Below are 25,685 nucleotides of genomic sequence, written 5' to 3'. Positions count from 1 at the left end.
CAATTTATTATTTTATTCTCATTCTACGTGACTTTACCGAAAGAACCAAAGAAGACCTATTATTGCATTGGGGGACATCCATAAATGACGTCACGCGATTTTGGACGATTTTTAAGTATAACGTGTTATCTATACAGTATTTATTTAAAGTTGCGCACTTTGATGTGACGTCACATTTCTCACCCCCCCCCCTCCTTCGTCACAAATCGTCACAAATGTCTGACCCCCCACACCCCCTAGGTGCGTGACGTCATTTATGGACGGCCCCTCGTAGCAGCAATTGCATCGTCACCAAATTAATGAGTAGGGGGGGGGGCAGCAGCAGCTCACGGCCACCGAGAACCCGCTGACGATTACAGTGTAACAAAAAAATTGTTCCTGGGTAGTAAGTGTTATTTTATAATTGCTTTAGGCCTCCAAAGTACAAAAATGGCTATTATTATTATTATTCACCACAAACTTTGCTTTTGTGACCAGGACACAAAAGCAAAGTTAATAATCCACTCCATTAATAACACTGTGTAACAAATGTATTTATTTCGATTTAAAGCTTTCGTGACTGCAAGGATTCATCTTCTTTGGTTCTTTCGGTAAAGTCACGTAGAATTTTATTGTTATTTTATTTTATTAATTTATTATTGTATTCTCATTCTACGTGACTTTACCGAAAGAACCAAAGAAAATGTATTTATTTTGTTTTGTTCCTGGGTAGTAAGTGTTATTTCATAATTGCTTATGCCTCAAGTATAGAAAATGCCTATTATTATTATTCCCCACAAACTTTGCTTTTGTGACCAGGACAAGTGATATTTTTTTAAATGTTCCTGTTTTAAATGAGAAAACGTGGTGTGCATTTGTGTCATTCCTTCACGTAAAATCCCTGTCACAAAAGGAAAGTATGTGTGGAATAATAATAATAGCCATGTTCTATACTTTTTGAGGCATAAGCAATTAGAAAATAACACTTACTACCCAGGAACAGAATCGTGTTACACACCGTTCAAGGGCCTCATCCCCCTAGGTCGACTCAGCCTCAAATGCCGGTGATGTGGTGTGCAAATGCGGCGCATGGTATAAACGTCCCCACTGTGGAGAGACAAAGGCGGCCGGGCGTGTTGCCCGCCACCACACCCGCTTCGTGTTGCCGTGCCGGCCTTCACAGGTGCAGCTCGCTCTCGGCACTTGCCCCTAGAGTCTGTCACAGGCTACGCGGGGGACCTTTGCCTTTGTAGCCGAGGAGGAGGAGCAGGAGGAGCAGGAGGGGGGCGGGGAACTTGTTGATCACGTGCTCGCACAGCGACGCGTGGATTGGGTGAATCCGCGGGTGAGGTCACGCGGGGTCTCGGAGGGAGGGGGCCGTTGCCGTGGTTACGAGAATCTGCGTCTGTGGAGCGTCGGCGGTAAGAGCGGACGGCAGCCTCTGCTGCCTTCTAATATTTAGAATTAACAACAACAACAATAAGAACAACAATAATAATAACAACAACAACGATAATAGCGACAGGTAGAGTTGATTCCCACTGCATTCGCCTTAATCCAAGCGCTTTGTTTTTTTTGTGTGTGTTCTTGGGGTGAAGGAACGCGAGGGCCGTCCGTTAATTGCGCGGTTCGCGCTGTCATTTAACCCAGGCCCAGCGACGCATTTACAATCGGAATCTTTTATAATTTACACCGCAGCTGTTCGTATTCGCGACCACAGTTGGTAGCGATCGACTTACAATTGTTAAGGGGAAAGGAAGGCGATGCACTGCGGCAACACGAGCTTCGTCAATCGCTGAGTCGCCCCCTAAAGAGGCTGTTTGAGGTGAGTGCTGAGACCGATACGACTCGACGCGCGGTCCAAATTGTTATTGTTGTACAATCGCCGAACAATTTGTTGACCCCGAATTGTTATACTAAGAAACACATTATTAACATAACCGGACCATACCCTGTCCATCGCTGAATCGAGGGCCACTTCCACGCCGCTCAGTCGCAGCGGCATTTTAATCAATCTACGCGGACTTTAAAATGGACATGAGAGCCCCGCCTCCAATCTATTTCACGTGCGCCTCAGTGACATGACGCGCTCGTTTCTACGTCTGAATGTTGTGCTGCGTTACAAATCGCGTCGTCTTCATCATTGTCACTCACGGTACAGTCGCATCTGAAATCCGTGTAGCGTCCCCCGTCCCTGCAGCAGAAGCTGACTTCACGTGGACGTCCTCGATCGCGCGTTCCACCCCGTCCTTTAGCTGCCATTCCGTACCAACCCGGCCAGCATCATCATCATCCTTTGTAAACGGCGGCGTGCCCTGCCCTGCCCAAACACCCACTTTTGTTTACATTCAACGTGATATTTTTTAACTCGCGTATGTTATCAAGTTCATCGTGTACGCCCTTTACTCCCACACCCGAAATAGGAGGGTCACCTTCGCCGGTTATCCCTTCACGGTCGATAAAATGAGTAACATTTAGTCGGCAGTAGAGGTCAGTTAATGGAGGCTGATTCCTGCCGTGGGAATGTGAAATTTATCATCAGACCCGTCAGTGGAGACCATTCATTTCACCCGCCTGAGCAACAGGAGGCATTTTGATTGACCATTTAACCAGGAAGTTTAACTGGGTATTAATATTACTATGTTGCGCTAAACACAATGTGGCGGGGAGGTGCGGATACGCATTGGTTGGCCCATTACCCTATGATCTCGACACCTGAGTCGGATTGCAGGTGAAGGCTTATGTCACTAGCGAGTGATATCTGAACCTGGCCTGGCCTCCTATCCTGCCACCTCCACGGCGAAGTATGGTAAAACAATCTCCCATGACCCTAATACAGCGTAAGGAGGCATTCATTCAGTAGTGGATTGACGAAAAGGTTGTAAGTGTACTAAATATTATATTGCAGGTATTCCTTTTTTGTTTCAACTTTTATTTCGCGGTCATTTTCAGTTATTTTATTCTCAAGGCGTTTTGTAATTTTGTTTAGCAAGTCACTTATTACAAAGACATCGGTGAATGTGCTTTGGAATTTGTGCATTGAGACCTGTGTTGTGAATGCGTTTCACCCAGTAGGAAAACTATAAAAACACAATTTAACGTGAGTTTGCATTGCACACTTTCGTCGACATCTGGAGGTTGCCAATTACATTATTATTGTTTATAGTGTGCTGTCATTGCATGGTATTTAGCATAAACACATACCCAGGTACGCATCAGTGTCAATAATTAGTTTTGTGTCAGTGCCAAATATCCCTCTGAAGTGGTAGGAAGCGAGGGCATCTTGAGAAACTTGGACAAACTGAGGAATACATACTAAAAGATCTGCTACAGAATGGTCTATGACTTATTTGCTATACTGTCATCTGTAGGTTGTCTTGTAGCCATGTAAATGCAGGTGGGTCTTATGCACACGATGATCTCTGTGTGGTCGACCAACTCTGCTTCCAAATGAAGGATTACCGTACACATATCGACCATCATGGCTACCACACCTGCTTCTTATATCAATGTATAAGTGCAGTACTAGGATAGGAATTACTCAATGATATGACGTGTGTGCAGGCTAAAGGATTTAACTTACTCCACTTTAGAAGCATGCGTTTAGAGCATACGGCTGCTATACATTTGCACATGATAAGCCACTTCGTTGAGCTATCATGTGTGGTCAGGTCGCTTCTGAAAAATAGCTGAGTGGGCCTTACCTGGTAAAAGAAATACAACTTTTTCCCATATTCATTTTTGATCATGGAGATTACTCAGTGCATATATCAAAGCACTAGGCTGTTAAATGTGATCATTGTGCCATAATTGAGGTAGCTGAGGATCAACATATGAAACAGCTGGGTTCACTTGGGCACACCTGGTGTTGCAGATATGTGAACTGGAGCAGATGGCACTGTCTCCCTGCACTGGACTGGCATGATAGCCTGAAAAGAAAAGCACTGTACAGTATTACACGTGTGAGATGTATTGCTTGTCCACGAATATGTGGGAAAGCCGGCTTAATGTTCTAAACTCCCTTGCAGTGACCCATATCCTGCCACTGATTCGCTGCCTCCCCTCATGCCCCCCTCCACGAGGATGGCTAATGTCCAAATGTCTCCGATCACTGCACAGATGACATGAGCATTAACTCACTCGTGTAAATTAGTGTTAACAGACTCCATAACCAAAGAGGCGAAGCTGCTTAAAGTGCTGTTCACCTTACCTGATTTTTTAAAAAAAAATAAAGCAATGAACAGCAGACCAGATGCTGCTGTTGACATAAATTGTGCTGACGTTTAGTGCCCCTGAATGTTGTTTGAGCAGTTAAGTGGCATGTGCTTTCAGGACCACAGTTCTCAGAACAACTGGCCAGAGACGCATTTCAATTATATGAGAACTAAGTGCCTCATTTAACCAAGAAAAGTAAATTATTTAAGTATGATTTATGAAAGCAAAACTACCAGTATACTGTATGGGTATCAGATGTTAAAAATGTGTACTATATTATTTTGAAAGTGGAATACAGTATATTATGCATATATATTTCTCCATCCAGTTTTTAGAAAATATCTTCCAATATCACTGTTCACTCCCCTTCTGATATGTATTTTGTTACTTTCCTCACACAGTCTCGGTGTAGCTGTTCCATCCCTGTAAATGGTTTTATCATGACTGAAGAGCTTAATAAAGAAGGCAGCAAAGTTGGGCTCAACATACATGTGAGTAAAACAACATTAATATTGACTGTTAAGAAAAAGTAAGTAAGCTTGGGCACAATCCATCGCTAAAAGGGATGATGGATGATGGACTGGATTGACGATGGATTGACGATAGAGTGGCAGCCTAAGGTGGGTATTTTGCTGAGATGGATCAATGAGCTAAGTAGATTGTTGCATCACAAGACCGTGAGGGATTGCAAGAACTTGGGGTGGCCTTCATTGTGCAGTGGCTTCATCATGGCTGAAAATAATTATCATGTATTGTTATTGTGCATGTATTTTATTTATGTTTTGATACATAGTGAGTCGAACATGTTTATTGATATTTTCTCTGTAGCATTTGCTTTTGTTTTCATTGAAGTCAATGCTTTATTCGACATTGCCAATATGGTATATATTTTTTTACATGCGTTCTATTAAAGCTGTATTTTTCGTCAAAAATATTGCTCATAATCAATATAAGCTGGTTATGCTGTAGGGCTGCATTTTTCAAAATAAGCTTGCTGATTGTGGGGAAAAAGGACTGCCATGCACAAGCAGAGCATTTCACATACCTCACCTATTGTTTTTTTAAATGCTTCAAGTATAGTGGTTCTCAGCACTGCTCCCTTAATCATAAGTGCTTTAAGCAGAAGTTGTTTTTGTGCTACTATGTGACAAAAGCTATGGCCTTTTGTATTTTTCTTTAAGTATTTACATAAATGTTTCCATTACTTACACATGGCACTTGATATATATAAAAAAAATTCTGCTCTTTGCCTTATTAGGTACTGTTCATGAGCATATATTATGGTCGGCAAGTAGCACAAGAGATAAATTTAAACTATGTTTCCCTCACTTTATGCGGTAGATGCATTTAAAGAAAATGCGCAAAAAGCGATACCTAACGAGACAGCTGCCTACTGAGTAGCACGTACACACAATGATTCCCCACATCCGACCACATCTGTGGACATCTGTGAGAAAGAGCTGCATAGATCGTCGGATTCTTACAGTCTAAATAAAGATTCTGACATAATCGCATATGAGTGAATTCAAACCACATACAAGCATACCACTTACAGTGCTCCGGGTGCGTTCTTGGTAAATGCAGCGCGATACGAAACAGCACTATAGGAGGTCACTATAACATGGTTCCAATGGAGATGCGTTACCGACAGCGCTTTTGGAGGCCATTATAACATGGTTCCAATGGAGATGCGTTACCGACAGAATTTGGTCGGAGCTTGCATAAGATTAACCACCGTCTGTTGTAAACACGCGTTCCGCGAGAAGCTACAACTAACCAATGAGCTTACTCGATCGATGGACCGCAAATGAATCAATGCTCTAGCGTGGCTGTCGGATCTACTACGAGCCGAATCGATACAATGGACACCTCAATTCTGGTTCCACAAGACCATATATGCCGACTATCTTTCATATATGAGCTGAACTGCGAAGGAGTTTCCCTCCAGGACAAAGAGCGTCATAACGAAACAGTGTTATAAGAGGCAGCGTTATAAGAGGCAGCGATATAAGAGGTATGCCTGTAGAGCAGATTTTGGGTATAAATAGGTTTGCCGCATATACGCGAAATCGCACAAACCGAATCCGCATAGAGCGAGGGAAATCTCTATAAATATTAAAACCCAATATCTTTAACCACATCGACTATTTTTCTATTTCGCATGCACACACGTATACACAAGATAAAAAAAAACATCCCCACCATTCTCCAGTGCTTTCATCATAGGCTGCTGTGTGGACAATTCGGAGCTCTCCTGAGAAATGGCACCCGTGTTGCCTTTAACGAAAAATGTCAATTGTTTCTTCCCCATTTTATTGAATGTGCGATGGTGCCGCATTCACCCTCATCGTGATGCTTATGATGCAGATGTCACCCTGCTGCAGCAAAAGCAACCGGACGGGGCCAGGGAGTAGCCAGAACATCCTGGGTACTGGGACAGTATCAATGCCACGCAAGCACCCACGAAAAAATGGCTGGAGCTGGCCACTGCACCTACAGCAGATTATCGCGTGGTTGGCCATAACCTATTTTGTGACTGTCGCCTTTGGCGCCTGCTTCCCCTTAATGCGGAGTCACTGGCAGCCATTGGCCTACATTGTATCCTTTGCAAAGATGAAAGTACGGCAATGTATCTTCACAGCATTTATGGAATTTATATTAGTGGTGTTTAGTATTCTCTTGTAGCCAGACATTTTTGGCAATGACCATATCTTTAGCGTTTAAAATTGAACACTTAATGATGAGCTTTTGTCAGTCTGCAGTGTAATACCTGCTTTCCTGGGTAAATGCAATTTTGCCATGCTGAACCAGGCTTATAAATAAGAAATATGCAAGGTATGACATTACACGTCTTGAAATGCTGTCGCATTTGGATATGTATATTTCAAAATTGTATTATATCGTTGACATGGTGCAAAATGTGTGTTCGTGTTTTTATTAACTAAAATTGCTTGTTATTTTCAAACAGGAACCTGATGTAGAATTCATCCTACGAGTGTTGTAAAATGTGTTTTATGTTGACTTAAAGCTTTCGTGACTGCAGGAAGTCATATTCTTGGGTCTTTCGGTAAAGTCACGTAGATAGGTTCAAATAAAATAAAATAACAACATTTTTTTGTTATTTTTGTTGATTTTATTTGAAGCTATCTAACTAAAAAACTTGTTTTTATTTTTTCATTATTTTATTTGAACCTATCTACGTGACTTTACCGAAAGACCCAAGAATATGAATGTGTTTTATATTAACGATCCCCTGTTAACGCAGTGTTGCACCTTAACCTGGTCTTCACCCTCAGGTCACATCGTTGGTACTTGCCATTCACGTGCTGATGCATATATTGGCAGTGTCTATTGACCCAGCAGATGATAATGTGCGCAGCAAAATCTTCAGTGAACCAGTGGCAATGTTTGACCGCAGCGTGCGAGCTCACGTTATCGAGAACAACTACTGTGTGCTTTGCAGAACCGACGTGTGAGTATGGGTTAAACGTCACGAGTTATTTTTTCCCGCAAGCACCATAAATTTAGTCCATGCCAGTTTGAAAAGGTTCAATGCATTCTCTGCCTTAATTGTGCATTCATAAAATGGACCTTTGCGTGGCTCTGGATGCTAGTTACCATGTCAGAACACTGAACCTGCACCAATTAGATCTTTGGGTTCAGTTCCAGGCAATGTGTGGTAATACCTGAGTCCTGAAGTGTTGTGAGTTGATGGTCTAAACCCAGTTACCAATGACGACATAAAATCCATCACTACTTTTGGTTACAAATTTCATTTGGAAAATACCTGTAATGAAAAAAAAATACTTGTGTAAATATCCATTCCCTGCTACAAACTCCCTCATAGTAGTGAACGTGATAAGATACATCACCTATAATGGATAGTCAATTGAAGACACCTGAGAAGTAGCTTCATGATATAGTCTTCCACAAGCCATCTTCTTACATAGGGTGATGCTCTGCTTTCTTCGTGAGCTCCACATTAACACATCTTCGTCTCATTACAATGACATAAAACGCTCAATTGGAATAAAATTGTCATTACAAATAAAACAAACTATAATATTTCCATGTGTTTGATCTTTGATCCACCCATCAATTGGTACAATACAATCTGGTGTGATCATGTCTAAATTATCCTGGTTATAATCACAGCGGTGGAAACCTTTTCTATCATAGAGGGAGAGTTTACAGTAATTGTGGAGGAATATGATTCTTAGTCTGTGGGAAGCAAACGTGTTTCAAGAGTACAGCGGCTAAAGTTACCCAGGTAACATTGAGACTTGAGAATCACTACACGTTAAAGGTAATTATCATATACGAAGATGAAGACATTGACTAAATGTATGAAAAATGAACCAACTGCTAAATCTGTGTAATTGAAAGAACTTATAAAGTAATCCATGACAACATTGTAATAGATAATAGAGGTTTTTTTGGGTTAGATCATATTGGTTGCGAAAGCCTACATGTTGTTAAACATTGTAATGGATTACTTTTATGTTAAAGTATGTAAAAGTTTGAGACTAGAGGATGATTGGTATCCCTGCAGTAGTGATGATTGGTATGTTTAATAGAGTGAGGAATGGGAGAGGTGCACATCTGTTAGAGTTTACACCCAGAAAATACATGGAAATTATACATTTAAAACAATAAGAAATCGAGGAAATGGATGTGGAGGAGCAAAATGCTAAAATTATAAGCAAAATCTATTTTATTCTGATGGTCATACCCCAGGTATTAAATAAATGCAACACCGGAAGCAATAACAGGGTGGTGAGATGCAAGTTGCAATTTAAAATCGTTAAAGCGAGGGCAAAACAAATTGATTACACATTTACAGAGCACGGGCCGGAAGGCTTAAAATGTCAAATGGCCAGCAACAAACAGCACTTTAAAAGTTGTAATGGATTAGAGTGAACTCGTTTCTTGAATGAAGCAAAGTTATATGAGCTTGGGAATATAGAAGATGGGGAGGGAATTTTACAGTCGATCGGTGTGAGGAAAGAAGAAGGAATACTTTTGACCTGCAGTATGGTGGGTTCACACAGTATGGACGGGATGAAACAGTCTGGTAGGTCAAGTCCTCAACATTGGCCTAGTCATCAATGAGTGAAGTTCACAGGAACTATAACCATGGTGATAGCGATAGAAGAGAGATAAGTAGGCAATTTAATTCTGTGGAAGAAACGCATTTTTTGTCAACATTACTGGACAAAAGTTCCTCTGTTTAAATTTAGCTTAATGTGGGCAAGTAGTGTTTTGGCAGCATTACTCTCTAGGGGCCTGAGCACTGAACAACTTGTGCAATTTTATAAATTGCGTAAGCCAAAACTTGTCCGAACTCTTGGTTCCATGTGGGATTCAGGCAAGGGAAATCGTGTAAATTCTGTGAGAACTCGGGCGCAGCCGAGAACACCATTAAGTTCTCCATTACTCACGTCCACACAAACTCGCGCTGTCACAAACACACAGACACAAATACACATGCACGCAGCTACACTCACAAATACACACAGAAACACACAAACACACAAACACATGCGAGCAAAATTGCACACATACACTCCCCACACGGAAGCGCACTGCCAAAACTAGGCAAAAAAAGATCCCCAATATAACCTTTTAACAGACCGTTAGCAAGCACTTATTAAAGCCGGCACGGCATATGATACATGCATAGATACACATAAACTTACACAAAAACACTCTCACACCACTCATGAAGACATTCCCATGCAAAGTAAACACACTCGATAAGTGAACATGAAATAAATTCACACATTACACCGACATTACTTTTAAAAACAGTACAGGTTTCTCTCACTCACTTTATGTGGGTTGGGTTTGTGTGATTGCACGTATATATGCAGCTAACCTATTTCTACCCAAAATTCACTATATGCGGTTTGAATTCACTCACATGCGGCTATGTGGTCACACATTGAACATCATTGTGTGTGTAATGTATGCACTATTTGGCATGCCGGTCACATGTGGTTTCACTTTGTGTGTCCTTGGAATGCATCTACCGCGTAAAGCAAGGCAAACCCGTAATTACAAATATATAACTTATCTCAGCCACAGGACCGGCTGAGGTAAGTTGATGATGTCAGTGGCCATGTTGCACGGGGACTTTACTGCAGCTATGTTACGTCAGGATTCTTTTCCTGGCAGCTCTTGGCTGGTGTAGCAGGAGTGGTGACGTAATCCCTGGCAACCACTAACGCGCCCAGCATTGCTATCTCGTTTGGACACGTACAAATACTCTGCGTGTTCACCTGTGCAGTTTCGGAGCCTTGACACCAATAGCTCTCTGGCAGACAAATATTTTCCTTATTCAAACCCCTATTTGCCATCATAACGGATACAGTGCTGTTTTAGGCGGTTAGGTGTATTTAGATGAACATAAAAGTAAAATACCTATGTTACATATGTTCTCCTTTGGCTCATTCAGTAATTAAATTAATGTTTTGTAATGCTGGTTACATTTCAGTCATTTGTTTTATTACACAGGCACATGTCATATTACGTTCATCTGTGTTCTAAATAGCACTTGTTTTAATACATTATCTAACACAATGTTTTTTGTCCATAGATTTTAACACTGGGGCAATTGTGCAATGATTAACACACTATTCTATGACGGCGAACAGTGGCGTGTGGTAACTGAACCAGACCTGGGCCCCTTGCTTGAGCAACCCACATTAACCAGTGTGGAGAAGTATAGTCAATCAAATCCCATGACCGATACAGTTTGGGGAGGCCTTCATCCATCCCTAGAATGACATAAAAGCCATCATTTATTCTTTATTTTATTAGTATAACTGTCATTGAACATTGCATGTCATGGTGCATTGCAACAAAGTTCTCTCAGCATGGTTTATTTGTTTAGAAGAGCCGTAAAATCCAGGCACATGCATGAGGCTGATTGTGCAGAAATCATTACTCAGTTGTGTGTGCTTAACATTATCTGCAGCAGAAACTATATTCGCAACGAGGGGTGGGTGACAGAACCACGCCCGGGCCGCCTTTGTCCCCCCAGTGGCGATGTTCACACATCAGACCAGTTACTCGTTCGAGGACCGGTTAAAATAATCGTCACCGGTGGTGGCCATGAGCGGGAATCGAACTCGGGTCGCCGGGTTCGTAGCGCAGGGCGCTAACCACTACACTACAATGCGTTACGCTTCCACACACACAGACACACACACAGACACACACACAGACACACACAGACAACGCTAACCACTACACTACAATGCGTTACGCTTCCACATGAGCGGGTCACAAGACAGATTTGACGTGTCACAGCTCACTTGCCGTGCAAAAAATATATGCATTATTGAGCTCCCCCACACACAAAAAAAGTGTATTTTTATAATTTTTGCATGGTGTACAGTCTGGAAAGTACTCACATGGCAAATTTCAAGTTTGTTGCATGTCGGGAAGTACGCTACAAATATTGAACAGACACATAATCACAACTTTGCCTATTATATATGCAGATAGGTTTGACAGGGTTGTGCAAGCGAGTGAACCACTGCCATTTAATTTACTTTTAGGCTTGTTTTATTGCCAGGTCAGCCCAGGGTGTTAATGGTAGGTTTGTTTAATATGACAGTGGAAATCATATGAGGTTTACATCTGCGTGCTGCATGTATCCACACAATTTTACTTTGTTGCTGATATGTTTAGGGCACCTTATGGTGTAATCTTCTTTGTTGTAATCTCCACACAGCCATCTTTGGTATTCATGTATTAAGCTTACATTAGTTTTGATGCCACCTTCAGCCCTTGGAAAAAAATGCATACAGATACAGGTTACTGATATTTCTGCCCAAAAGTTTTTTTTAACCATGTTTTCATGTAAATAGCTGCCCTCTTATAACAATTTCCGTATGTTCAGTGAAGTTTTTGTACTTAATTTTGTTTGTTATTATTTAGTTGGGGGCCCAACATTGCAGGCCCCTTTAAGTTCTGCAATCATTTCCTTAGGTTGTGATCGTAACTGTCTACGATGGTTAATCTTTTCCATTTTTTATGCCAATTTCTCCAATTCAATTTCAGAAAATATATTCTTAACTTGCTGTCAATAGCCTTAATGTAATCTCGGTGTAGCTGTTCCATATTTATGAACTAAGATAATTGTTGGAAAAACAATTAGAAAACACATCACTATGTATGTCTAGACCAATTATTGAAGATGAAACAGGATTAAAATAAATAAAGATGCAAAAAGTTGGAGTGCTTTCAGGAAAACTTAATTTATTAATGAAAAGCAAGATCTGTGTTCCTGAAGAAGACGTTTTTCAATCGAGTGCCTACTACCTGCTGTGACACAGAAAACAAAATATAAAAAAGGTTACGTGAAGAAGCATGGCAAGATGTGTGCTTTGAATTGCACTAAGAGGTAGATAAATACTTGCGTCAGGGAACAAACATAAATTCTTAACAAAGCAAGCATTTCATGTAAAGATGCATGGTGGCCACTACCATAGCCACTGGATAGTCTTATTTGGGTGTTGCTCGCATTGACAAGATGTATTCACCATAATAAATGCAAGCTGTTTTAAGTTACCTGAAACTATGCTTTTATTGAATGGTTTCTTTTTTAGGTTTGTAAAGAGTTGTCTTTTGTTTATTTTAGGGCATCCAAATCAAAACATTGCATTTCATGCAATAAATGTGTTGCTCGTTTCGACCATCATTGCCACTGGCTCAACAACTGTGTGGGCAGGAGGAACTATTGGTGAGTGGGCATTTATTGTGTGTGACTTAACGCATGGCCGGCACACAACCATTTTACAATCCTGTCCAAAGAATGGCCTCGAGTGCTGCTCATTCAAACCAATTATCAGTTTCGACGATGGTTGGTTCTTAACCTGAGGTGCACGTACCCCCTGCGTGTGCGAGATGCCCTTTCTGGGGGTGCACGGCATGGCCAGATTTTTTTTAGAAGGTCAATCATCGAAACACAAATTAAGCATGGGCACGTAAGTGCAACTACTTTTTTTCTTCTTTGGTTATTTCGGTAAAGTCACGTAGAATGAGAATAAAATAAAATAAGACAATAAAATTCTCACGACGTTTCGGCCACAACACAAGTGGCCTTCTTCAGGTGAAAGAACAGAACTGTCGTCCCGAAAGAACAGAACTGTCCCGACAGTTCTGTTCTTTCACCTGAAGAAGGCCACTTGTGTTGTGGCCGAAACGTCGTGAGAATTTTATTGTCTTATTTTATTATTTTATTCTCATTCTACGTGAATTTACCGAAAGAACCAAAGAAGATGAATCCTTGCAGTCACGGAAGCTTTAAATGGAAATGCAACTACTTTGTTTCATCAAACCCTCTGTGTGTATGTACATTCTATATTGTTAACGATTGAGATCCAAAGGGGTGCAAGGCTGCAGTGAAGGTTAAGAACCACTTGCTTTTATTTTCATCTTAAACTTTTCTGCAAGCCTAGAGAAACGTGGCTTGTTAACAGCAAGGTAATTTTAACTTCCGATGATGTCCCTTCCCGATGGAGCACGTGCATGGCTGTGGATAGGGTATCGAGCAGAATATGACGTGATTTATGAATGTAAGGTTGCATTGATGCTTGCACTCAATATACATGCCATCGAATTATGTGTGTGAATCGATTATTATACATGTAAATTATATGCTAATTAAAAAATCTAGTTAATTGGGCAAACAATTGTACAAGACAAAATAAAAGAGACCGGGAAAATGAGACAAAACAGAATATAATTTTTACCCCGAATCATAATCATTGCTATAATGGGGTCGGTGTGTGGGTACGAGTGGTTAAATGTAAAACGTGTTTTAATCATCGGTGGCCTTTAAAAAGCTATGTATGTATTGCAATGTTTAAGTAGCGAGCTGTTCCTTGCAATATGAATATATGAAGCCACACATTGTGGAAATATAATAACAATAGGTCTTGGGGGGAAAAATCAGTTGGAAAAATTATTCACTGTGGACTTTGCTTTACTGCATATTGATTTGTTTGACCCGCTTCCGTGGATGTCATGCACCATTTACTGATTATAGCATGTTAGCAGCACTAGCTCATAGTGCACACAAATGCATATTCTAATGTGTAGAAAACATTCAAGAACTATATATATATCTGACTTGGTCCCCAATGTGCTGTGAGCATGGTAAGTTGATTTGCTTTTCTGTCCTGTTACAGGTTCTTTTTTGGCACGATGATATCTGCTGTGATTGGGCTCTCCATTATCTTGGCCAGTATAATGTATGTGTTTATCCAGTACTTCATCAATCCGGGAGCTCTTCGGGATCATCCTGCATTCTCAGGTTTGTTTTCACTGTCACATCTATTGGCATATTGAGCCCCGTGTTCAACAGAGGGAAAATGCCCCCTGACTTAAAAAAGTCACTGAGCTGACGTTCCAGCAATGAAATGTGAATGACACATCACAGTTGTCAACAAGCTTAGATATGATGTATAAGTTTAAAGTGTGATACATAATGAGGTTTCAGGATGAAGCCAAACATGTATTCTTGTGTAGTAACTTTTCGTTATTACGTTATAACGTTATTAAGTGTGTTGTTAAAAAAAGGATCATGTACAGTTGATCCATTTGGAAATTAACAAAATGTATATTTTTTCTTTTTCAGAATTGAGTGGTCCAAATGAATGGCTGGTGTTCCTGCCATCTGCTCCTTTGCGCATGAGTGGCATTAGTTTTATCATCTTTGTTGGGGTGACAATGTGTTTTGATGCAATTTCCTGTATATTGATAATGCAGCTGCTTTGCAACCACTTTTACCTATGTAAGTAATACACCCTGGCAGTTTACTGCATACCCTTAAGGCCGAGTGTGCTGAAGCTATAGATAACCAGTATTTACAAGACTTGCCCATAAATGAATTAGGAGTAAAACTATTTAAAAAAATATTATATTTTTTAAAACAAGCAAAGAATTTAATACAGTCAAACCTCTTTATTCACCCATTTTTCCTTTCCCGAAATTTGATTGTTCGCGATATATATTTGTATACCAGTTTAACTTTCGCACCTTTTTCCGTCGACCATTCACGGTTTGGCAACATCGCATCATGGGGGAGGAGGCACTGTAGTACAGCAGTGGATTGTGGCCCTTGCTTGCTGCAAAATGCTGAAGCATTTACTCTTCCATTGCCGTTGCCTTTTGTGCTTTTTCTTCTGATTTGTGGGTAGGGTTTTACTTGGATCATGGTGACTAAGCGTCAGGCGAGAGGAGGAAGTTAGAGCAAGCGTAAAAATGCATAAAAAAGTGATGAGCTTAGCTCAAAAAGTGCAGTTGTTGGATAGACGTGCTATCGCGTGTGTCCTGTTGGCTGCCGTTACATGATAAACGAGTCAACAGTCAAATGTATTGAGAAAAACGAGAGGGCAATTATGGAAAGTGTAGCGGCAAAAGTAGTAGCATCACACCCCCATCGTTCAAGGTCAATAAAGCTTCCAAATTAACAGTATAATTGATTACGTGTTTTGTAGCGTGTTATCTATTCGAATGATTGTACAATTTAATTAAGTGGATGCTATTTATGTTTACAGTACAGGATTAATGTTATGAAACGTGTTCTCCCCAATGTTTAGTCGGACACGGCAACCTAACCCCCCATTCTCCCATATAACCATAGCATCTACATTCGCGAATTCTACTTTCACGCAGATTTTCAAGAACCTAACCCTTGCCTTACCGTACTCATTTCCTTGGATAGTTGGCGCCAAATTTACGCTAGAGGGCAGTGTTCACACACACACAACCTAAATTAAAGAAATTCAGTAGTGTTCATTTTTGTTTAATGGCCTAAGCTTTAATAACGTAGTGCTCCTCCCTTATAAGTACCATCTTCATTGATACATGAAATCTACTGGCAGTGTGCAATATATTTGTTGCAGCTGTACATGTACTATAGTCGTTATTTAGACAATATATACACACAGAAACGCACACATGCCAGCTGTCACTAAGGGAGAATTTATCCTTTTGCTGTGAAATGAGAAGTCGGTTAGGTCAAGAGACTGCAATGACCGATAGTATGGGACTTCAGCTGGGACACGATGTGAATTGACCTCTGATGAACTGCATAAAAGAGGAGTGCCTCCTGCTAAGCATCCATTGATGTCTGCAGTGACAATACCATGCAGTATGTTATTTGCCATCCTCAGCCAAATAACTGCACGAGTACATTTAATGTATTGGCATGCATAGCACGCCACTGGATAACTTGTTTAAACTAATGAGACTTGTAAGTTCAATATACATTTCCGCGGTGCTGAGACTGAGCTCATTTGCTCAGCATTGCGTGTGACATACCTCGCTGGCCCTTGTGTACGGCAGTCTACCACAGGATAACCACATATGACTACATTGTGCTGAAACGAAATGAAAAGGAACGTCAGAAGCGAATCGTGGAAGAAAGGGCGGCCAAGGCTCAACAGACCAATTCTCATGGCATTGAGGTAACACAATATTTCCATTCAAATTATACCAAATCGCACAACATGTGCCCAACTGGCTTACCATTTGCATAGGAGACAAACGTAATTGAGTTATTACAGTGTCTACAAAAAGACTGATAAATATGGTTGAGGTGTTGCATTGGCCTTAATGCTAAACGCATCCTTTCTGCATTGGAATAAACTCTTGATAGTCATAGCAGGCAAACGGTGATGAGCTCTACACACTGGTAGATATGCAATTATTCTGCCACCACCTCGCCACCCTCCAGGAAATGCATGGATTGGCACAAGTAATGCGATGCAAAGCAAGACACATTTTTCAGTCAAATTTTTACCATCTCGCTTGTATATATTTTTTTCTCTGTCTTTCAGCTCGTATAATATTTGCATATAATTTGACTGATGCATGATTCGATGTATGTTTCGTGAATATAAGCATCTATTTTAATCACTAAATCGATGCATCGTTAGATATGCCTCCATGCCTGGGTGGCTGTTTTACTTTAACTAAACAACCGTTGTCAAAAATGGGTTAAACAAACATTTTGCATTTGTGAATTAAAACACAAAGGACCCCCCCCCCCCCCAGCATGATCTCATTGTTTAATATGTAGCATTGATACATGTGAAATGAATACAGCTTTGACATTTCACGTAGACTCTGTGATCGAGTGACAATATTGTTTGCTTCCGAAAACAAAACAACAGATACACACATTGGTTGCTTGCCAGGTAGCTTGCCCCTTAGCCAGAGAAGACAGTCGGCACTCGTGTTACTTCACCTAGCTGCTGCCTATATAGTTATTTGATAGACCTTATTTTTAGTCACTGTTAGCACTTAAGAGAAACACTGTACAACGGTTTACTGCTGCAGTGCGGTGTCACCATGGCACACGTTGTACTCACTCGCACTTTTTTTGTGAATTTAAATGAGCGTGGTGAGAAATTTGGCCAGTATTCTGGCGCAGCTTCAATCGCACAATAAATACCTTCTCCGAGTATGACACGTGTTTTTGGTCATGCGTATATATACAGTATTATGGCACCAGAATAGTTTGAAATGAGAAGATAATTCGATTGAACTTGATCAAACCTTTAGGCAAGCATGCTAATTCTGCAGGCCACCCAGCCAACCAGCCTGATTGCCTAATGCTCCAGGCTCGTTAATGTTTTAAATTGTCCTGTGCACGCACGTTAAAGTGTAGCATGTACACATACAAGTTTTTTTGTTATCATTGCTGTGAATGAAATATGTTGTCAATAAAACTAAATATTGGCAAAAATACTATACATGTAGTATATGGCACATTGTACAAATAAGAGGCTTCCTTGATGGTAAAATGAAAAAAAGTCTAATAACCTTTTCCCCCAAATGTATTTATAGTTTTTTTTACATATGCAGTGAGGGAAAAAAATATTTGATCCCTTGCTGATTTTGTACGTTTGCCCACTGACAAAGAAATTATCAGTCTATAATTTTAATGGTAGGTTTATTTGAACAGTGAGAGACAGAATAACAATAAAATCCAGAAAAAACGCATGTCAAAAATGTTATAAATTGATTTGCATTTTAATGAGGGAAATAAGTATTTGACCGCTCTGCAAAACATGACTTAGTACTTGGTGGCAAAACCCTTGTTGGCAATCACAGAGGTCAGACGTTTCTTGTAGTTGGCCACCAGGTTTGCACACATCTCAGGAGGGATTTTGTCCCACTCCTCTTTGCAGATCTTCTCCAAGTCATTAAGGTTTCGAGGCTGACGTTTGGCAACTCGAACCTTCAGCTCCCTCCACAGATTTTCTATGGGATTAAGGTCTGGAGACTGGCTAGGCCACTCCAGGACCTTAATGTGCTTCTTCTTGAGCCACTCCTTTGTTGCCATGGCCGTGTGTTTTGGGTCATTGTCATGCTGGAATACCCATCCACTACCCATTTTCAATGCCCTGGCTGAGGGAAAGAGGTTCTCACCCAAGATTTGACGGTACATGGCCCCATCCATCATCCATTTGATGCGGTGAAGTTGTCCTGTCCCCTTAGCAGAAAAACACCCCCAAAGCATAATGTTTCCACCTTCATGTTTGACAGTGGGGATGGTGTTCTTGGGGTCATAGGCAGCATTCCTCCTCCTCCAAACACGGCGAGTTGAGTTGATGCCAAAGAGCTCCATTTTGGTCTCATCTGATCACAACACTTTCACCCAGTTGTCCTCTGAATCATTCAGATGTTAATTAGCAAACCAGACGGGCATGTATATGTGCTTTCTTGAGCAGGGGGACCTTGCGGGTGCTGTAGGATTTCAGTCTTTCACGGCGTAGTGTGTTACCAATTGTTTTCTTGGTGACTATGGTCCCAGCTGCCTTGAGATCATTGACAAGATCCTCCCGTGTAGTTCTGGGCTGATTCCTCACCGTTCTCATATTCATTGCAACTCCACGAGGTGAGATCTTGCATGGAGCCCCAGGCCGAGAGAGATTGACAGTTCTTTTGCGTTTCTTCCATTTGCGAATAATCGCACCAACTGTTGTCACCTTCTCACTAAGCTGCTTGGCAATGGTCTTGTAGCCCATTCCAGCCTTGTGTAGGTCTACAATCTTGTCCCTGATATCCTTGGAGAGCTCTTTGGTCTTGGCCATGGTTGAGAGTTTGGAATCTGATTGATTGATTGCTTCTGTGGACAGGTGTCTTTTATACAGGTAACAAGCTGAGATTAGGAGCACTCCCTTTAATAGTGTGCTCCTAATCTCGGCTCGTTACCTGTATAAAAGACACCTGGGAGCCAGAAATCTTTCTGATTGAGAGGGGGTCAAACACTTGTTTCCCTCATTAAAATGCAAATTAATTTATAACATTTTTGACATGCGTTTTTCTGGATTTTCTTGTTGTTATTCTGTCTCTCACTGTTCAAATAAACCTACCATTAAAATTATAGACTGATCATTTCTTTGTCAGTGGGCAAACGTACAAAATCAGTAGGGATCAAATACTTTTTTCCCTCACTGTATAAAGCATTTCCAAAGCATTGCGTTTCCAAATAATAAATAAATAGACCGAGTAACATTTAAAAAATGTGGACGGCCCATCTACATAACCAGTGTGTGACAAGCAACAAAGACGAGTCAAACAGCATGCTGGAGCTCGTTTCTAAGGGAATAGTTTTGTTTATTTACTTGGCTGGCAAATGATAGACATGCCCAAGGTCAACAAAAATATATTCATGATGTTAGTTTAAAATTGGCTTTTATTGTTTCACGTGGGTGGGGGTCATGTTAGGAGGGATATGGTGCCAATAAATAAGGCATCGGACAGTTTTAAATATATTTACTGTGAATATTTTCATAAACCTTTTAGAGTCAAGATGCATTTTTGGTTACACATGGATTGCAACACTTTCCTAGGTGTGCTTTGAATAAACTCCTAAAAATAAACAAGTACTGAAAGCATTGCTTTTTGTTGCTTAGCGACAGTCATAACTGTTACATTTGCACGAAATTTGGTTGTGTTTGGACAACTGCTTATGATGATTATGTGGTAGTTATTTCTGATGAATGCTTATGTTCAGCTGGGATTGATCAGTTATTGTTGTTTTGTGTGGCTAAGTGCTGTCCAGCTCACATTTCACACAACCGTTGCTTAACATTGAGCCCGTAAACACGGCCACACAACAGGGTTTAATGTTGCTCAAATTACCACACTGTAATTTGATAAAACAGCCCGTTCAAACAGCTGTTAGATGTAACCATTTTGTAAAAAAATATAATCTTGTTATGTAGTGCACACCAGGTATTTCCTACACATGTGTGAATTAAAATCTTAAATCATTCTGACTATTAAAAGTTTTTCTCCCAAGAGCCTTTGAAAATAATCATGTAAGAAAACAAATTACAAGACTTTATAATTCACACTTAAAATGACAATAATACTGAATAGTATATAACACTGCCGAGTGAAAAACATTGGTTGATTATTTTTTTTGAAGGAATATGTTTTAAATTTGGCTGGAAAAGCTCTTTCAATTTGATGTTCATTTTCTGTGTTTCAGAATGTTAATCGTGGTGCTCCAATTGCAATTAATATGGACTTTCCAAAGCAACTGGTTCAAGGACAAAAGCGAGTATTTGTGAAAATCTTGTTTGTTATTCAGTCTTACTGTACGCTATGACATGGATCACAAATTAAGTCATTCACAAAGAAAATGGAACAAAAACTGAGAAGTATGCAAATAAGCATAATAGATGCATGCTTGGAATTATGTTTAGAGACAAGAGGAACACATGTATTATACAACGGATGCAGATTGACTAACTACGAAAAATAAGTGGGGCTGGGTAGTATACGGTGTGAGAAAGGATGATAACTGGTTGGCAGAAATAATGATGGAGTGGCAGCCGAGGGATGGAGTGGCAGCCGAGGGATGGAACGCATCGAGAGTATGCCCACTCAGGAAATAGAGTAATGAAATAAGCTCGTGTGCAGGTACTCGATGGATTGTTGCATCTCGGTATTATGGGAGATGGTGGCAGTGTGGGGAGGCCTTTAACCAACAGTTGATTGATCATAGCTGATGATGGTGATTGCAGTTTGTGAAAATTATTTTTATGCTATACTTTTTCATGGAGCTCAACACAATTATGTATTGCCCAGACCATTGGGATTGAGTGGCAAAGTGGATTTTGGTAAGTTTTCTTGTGTTTCGTATTTGTACAATCATGCAGGAAATATTAAAAGGGCCAAAATTAACAATGGTCTTTGGAAACGTTTTTTGTCCACTCTGGGAATCTCTCCAAGAAAGCTGATCTACACATCTTGCCATGGAGATATGCAGAAGGGATATTACAAGGTTCCACCTGATAGCATTCACCCATTGATCTTCCACAAGCACTGAGCTGTTCGTTCTTTCTGAAGAAAAAAATATAATATTGCAATGTTCAGATATTGAGAACATAAATTTGAGCCACGTAAGAAGTAGCTTTATCTTGGGTTATATAAGAAATTTTATTTTGCCAGCCCCAGCAATAACCACTCCTGTTTCATAATCCACAGCATATGCATGGAATGTTAGTGGCAGCATTTGTTATGATCATCAACAACAATTTCTTCACGGGCATACAGCCACAGAGACACCAATGTAAAACTACTCGAATAAAGCGAGATATGTGTGGGGTTGCTATGGAGATGCGATCAGGATTATGTTGAGGCTGCCGGTCCTGCATGACCATAACGCATATACACAGGAGTGCTGGCCGGGCGTGTGTTGCTTGATTCCCGAATTCGGACATGCTGTGCAAGGGAACAGCTGCTCCGTGTGGAGGCAAAAGCGACGGTATGGGTTACACTGAAAAGCACGCCATCGTGGGCCTGGGTAAGCTGCAGAAATTGTAGTGTCATGAGCTAAAAATGGATGTGCTCAGAGGGAGAGGATTGGACACGGCCAAACTGTCACTGTGCGGTGATTTCAACCATATTGCTTCAATATTCACTTAGATACGTAAAAGTCATGCGTTGATTGTGTTGAGCGCAGTGTTTGTAAAATCTGACATGCCAAATGTCAGGACAGCTATGAATTGCCAAAATGCTATCGTACTCTCTGGCCTCTTAAATATGTTGGAAGCTCGTGTACTGCACAGGGAATGAGATAATGTAATTCTTGCAAGCAGGATCGCATTTTTCTTAGACAATGTGTTGTGTAAACATTTATACCGAATAATTAATCTTGCAAGCTGCTACCAATAGTAGATGTTACAAGTTTTGGTAGTTTTTTTTTACAAATACTGACCTTTTTTCCACCTTTGCTGTCTGTTGAAACATAACTTAACTGCTGCATGTCTATGAAATGCATGAAGGATTCTTAAGTCTAACAAATAGATCACTAATAAAATAAATCTGAGAAATGTGTCAGTAATTATAATAGATTTAGCAGCAGGGCCTTCAAGAGTGATTATATAGTGACAGATCCAAAAAGCAATTATGTGCAGACCCGAATGGTGTTTGGGCAATATGTACAGTATGATACTTCATCAAATCATAACCAAATGTACACTGACACAGATTACCGATGGGCAATACAATTATTTTCCTCAAAAAAAGCCTCTACTGTCTTGAGACTCTTCAAATAAAAACTGCAATGACCATAGCACATTAATCATATATGGATGGCAGTATATGTTTGCTTTTTAAAGATATGATTTGCAATTTAAAAAAACTCAATAATGATCACCATCAGCCATTTGTCATTCCACTGCTGGGTAAAGCTAAGTATTCCATAATCAAATTGATTTGGTCAATACCACTTGATATATAGAATATGGTGACATTGATAAAAAAGAAACATTACATTTGTGCATCATACTATTAAGAGTTTCAAGTATTTTAAACTCACACTCTCCTCGTGTGTGGCTCAGTGGCAGAGCGAGTGGCTCGCAAACACAAGGTTGTGAGTTAAATTCTAGGTTGGACGTTGACAGCCCATCTTCCCTCTGGGGTTAATAAAATCAGTATCACTATTTTGGGGAGATCACCCCCCCCCCCCCCGCCATAGGAATGTCCCACAACTGGCTCAGGACTGTAGACATGAGATGACCATTACCTTCAATGCCCATTTGAGCAGGAAATCACGTCATGTTTTTTGACCTCATTGTTAATGTGCATGATTATGACAATGGTGGCTCATAATGATTTCACTGCAATGAAAACAAACCCAGCGGTAATGTTTTATCATGCGAATGAAAATGTTATTCGATGTTGTACTTGTTTTAATTCAGCTTTTGCGTATACTTGCCCATAAAGTTACTATTGCATTTAAATTAAACACTACAGATTAGCAGGTGGGCAGAGCAGTATGAATCAGATTTTGACTTAAAACTTTCGTGACTGCAGGAATTCATATTCTTGGTTCTTTCGGTAAAGTCACGTAGATAGAAAAATATATATGTAAAAAAATCAAATAAAAAAATAATCCCTTTTATTCTATTCAAAAAATGTATATGCATTTTTTATTTAAATATTTTTATATTTTATTATTTTTTTCTACGTGACTTTACCGAAAGAACCAAGAATAGTATAAATCAGAGTTTGTACACTATGGGAATTTTATGTAAAGATTTTTATTCCTTGTGCCAGTTTCATGAACTAATTAGTTTTTTCTTCTTTCTGGCAAGTGCACCATGTACTGTTATATAAGCAGCACATGTCCAAGTCCAAACAGACTGAAACGAAACTCCGGAGTAAATGATGCATAGTGTGACATTTTGCACAAGTTGGAGCCTTGTTCTTCGCGAACATATATTCAAGCTTCTAATAATAAATCAGTGATAATAATGAAAGTCTCATCGTACAAAGTATTGAAGCTTTATTGAATAGTGCTAATGATGAACATAGTTCGCAGTATATATAAAATGTACTATGATATGGCAGAGGCTTAGCAGTGTCCGTGATATTAGCCTGTGCTGAGTGTACTCGGGACATAATACATTGTCCTCTGTCCGTAATGGTGCAAACTGCTGCTGAGCTGCATTAAACTAAGCACATGTATTTTTTTGCCAAAGCAAGGAAAAATGCCTATTAAGGTGTTTCTTAGCTAGCTGTTGCTCATTGCCGCATGTTCTCAATTTGATCGGATAAATGAACCAAAATAACCATCGACTGAAATTTGAGATTTTTTTTTAATATAGCATTTGTGTTTTTTCAGTCACAGCACTGTTTTAAATGCTTTAATGTAAATAGGTAAATTCCGTTATTCTTTGCCATGTAATTTTGCAGTGTATTTAGAAGTTAAATGTATAACAAAAAAAACTGTGATGTCATGTATGCACATACACTCAATGATACTAAGTTGGGGTGAATGAAGAATTGTTTATTTTATTTTTCAGAGAAGCTTCTAAAGCAAGAACGGATGAGAGTAGCAAACATCTGGCTCTGCCACCTGCCCAAGCGTCTGCCCATGCCTCTTGTCACGTGGTAACAGCACCAAGCTTTTTTTGTTTTGTTGTGATGCATCACACACGCGTTGCTATTTTCATGTATGTTGCAAGTAATTTTCAAAGTCGTATTGCATTCGTTTTTTCCATACCCTCCCTGCAAAAGGCATTTAAAAAATGCCTGTACTGTATTTACTGACATGTCAATGACAGTATTGTACGAAGTTTTTGGAAAAGATTTGCATGGCTTGTGTGCTTTAGTATTTTTGAGTAAATGGGACCTTTGTGTTGTGTTTTAATGGTGATGTAGTTTGTCAGAATTGCTGGGCTATGATCACAATTGTACGGTTATGAGTGATGCTCATGCATAATATCAGTGGCGATTGATATCTGGAACGTCTTGTTGGTTTACTTGGCCTAAAAATGAGTACCTTGTGCAATGTGTCAGCATTATCAGTCGGTAAATGTGGCTGGGTGAGGTCCTGCTCCTACCAGCATTTGCTCCAACATTTGACAAGCATAACTTGACATTGGTATTTTTGTATACTTTAGGTTCACGAAAATAGGAAGAGTACCATAAGTATCTCATCCAAAAGCTCAATGGATAAACAGCGAGAAATTTTCAACAAAGGTACTTAATTTAATAAAATAATTTCTTACGTTCACAATACACACCAAATCTGTTTCTGAGAATCAGTTATTTTACAATGAATGATTTTTCCTTACCGAGCTACCGCTGAACAATGCTGTTATCGCACCCCAACTCAATGATTGCAACTCTCTCCTCTCCATCCTCATCTCCAGACAACCTAAATGCAATTACTCACACCCATAAACAAGACTACGTCACCTTAATTCCTTCCACTGGCTCCCACATCAATGCCAGATCAATTGCAAGATTGCACTTACCATCTTCAAGCTTCTCCATGTACTCACCCCTGGCTAGCTCTCTCCACTCTCATCTTAATCTACTCTCCACAAATTCTCCACCCCAGCAACTGAGCCTTCCTGTCAAAGCCCCGAGCGTCAACCTTTGCTCAGAGGGAGGTCACTCATTCTTTGCTACGCCCACAGTCTGAAACTCACTTCCCC

At 40.1% G+C, this 25,685-nt stretch overlaps 1 protein-coding gene across 2 annotated transcripts in view; it reads left to right on the top strand.

The window, feature by feature from the left end:
* The first annotated feature begins 1,305 nt into the window (after nucleotides 1–1,305).
* LOC116944127 (putative palmitoyltransferase ZDHHC11B) overlaps nucleotides 1,306–25,685 on the top strand; it is a 28,951-nt gene continuing 4,571 nt past the window's right edge. Inside the window, exons 1-12 of one of the 2 annotated variants that reach the window (XM_032957577.2) lie at nucleotides 1,306–1,400; nucleotides 1,578–1,804; nucleotides 4,596–4,685; nucleotides 6,562–6,792; nucleotides 7,491–7,666; nucleotides 12,845–12,946; nucleotides 14,397–14,521; nucleotides 14,846–15,001; nucleotides 16,558–16,679; nucleotides 20,720–20,787; nucleotides 24,546–24,633; nucleotides 25,146–25,224. In XM_032957577.2, coding sequence (XP_032813468.2) covers nucleotides 4,635–4,685; nucleotides 6,562–6,792; nucleotides 7,491–7,666; nucleotides 12,845–12,946; nucleotides 14,397–14,521; nucleotides 14,846–15,001; nucleotides 16,558–16,679; nucleotides 20,720–20,787; nucleotides 24,546–24,633; nucleotides 25,146–25,224 — 1,198 coding nt within the window. In that variant the 5' untranslated portion in view covers nucleotides 1,306–1,400; nucleotides 1,578–1,804; nucleotides 4,596–4,634. Of the gene's footprint in view, nucleotides 1,805–4,595; nucleotides 4,686–6,561; nucleotides 6,793–7,490; nucleotides 7,667–12,844; nucleotides 12,947–14,396; nucleotides 14,522–14,845; nucleotides 15,002–16,557; nucleotides 16,680–20,719; nucleotides 20,788–24,545; nucleotides 24,634–25,145; nucleotides 25,225–25,685 lie in introns of both variants that reach the window. The other variant, XM_032957576.2, reaches the window with a different exon arrangement.

The sequence above is a fragment of the Petromyzon marinus genome, chromosome 20 (assembly GCF_048934315.1).
Source record: "Petromyzon marinus isolate PM22_M1 ecotype Great Lakes invasive population chromosome 20, UKy_Petmar_22M1.pri1.0, whole genome shotgun sequence".
Taxonomy (NCBI): domain Eukaryota; kingdom Metazoa; phylum Chordata; class Hyperoartia; order Petromyzontiformes; family Petromyzontidae; genus Petromyzon; species Petromyzon marinus.
The sequence above is the reverse complement of the archived record's forward strand: the minus strand, read 5'-3'. Positions and strand labels throughout refer to the sequence as shown.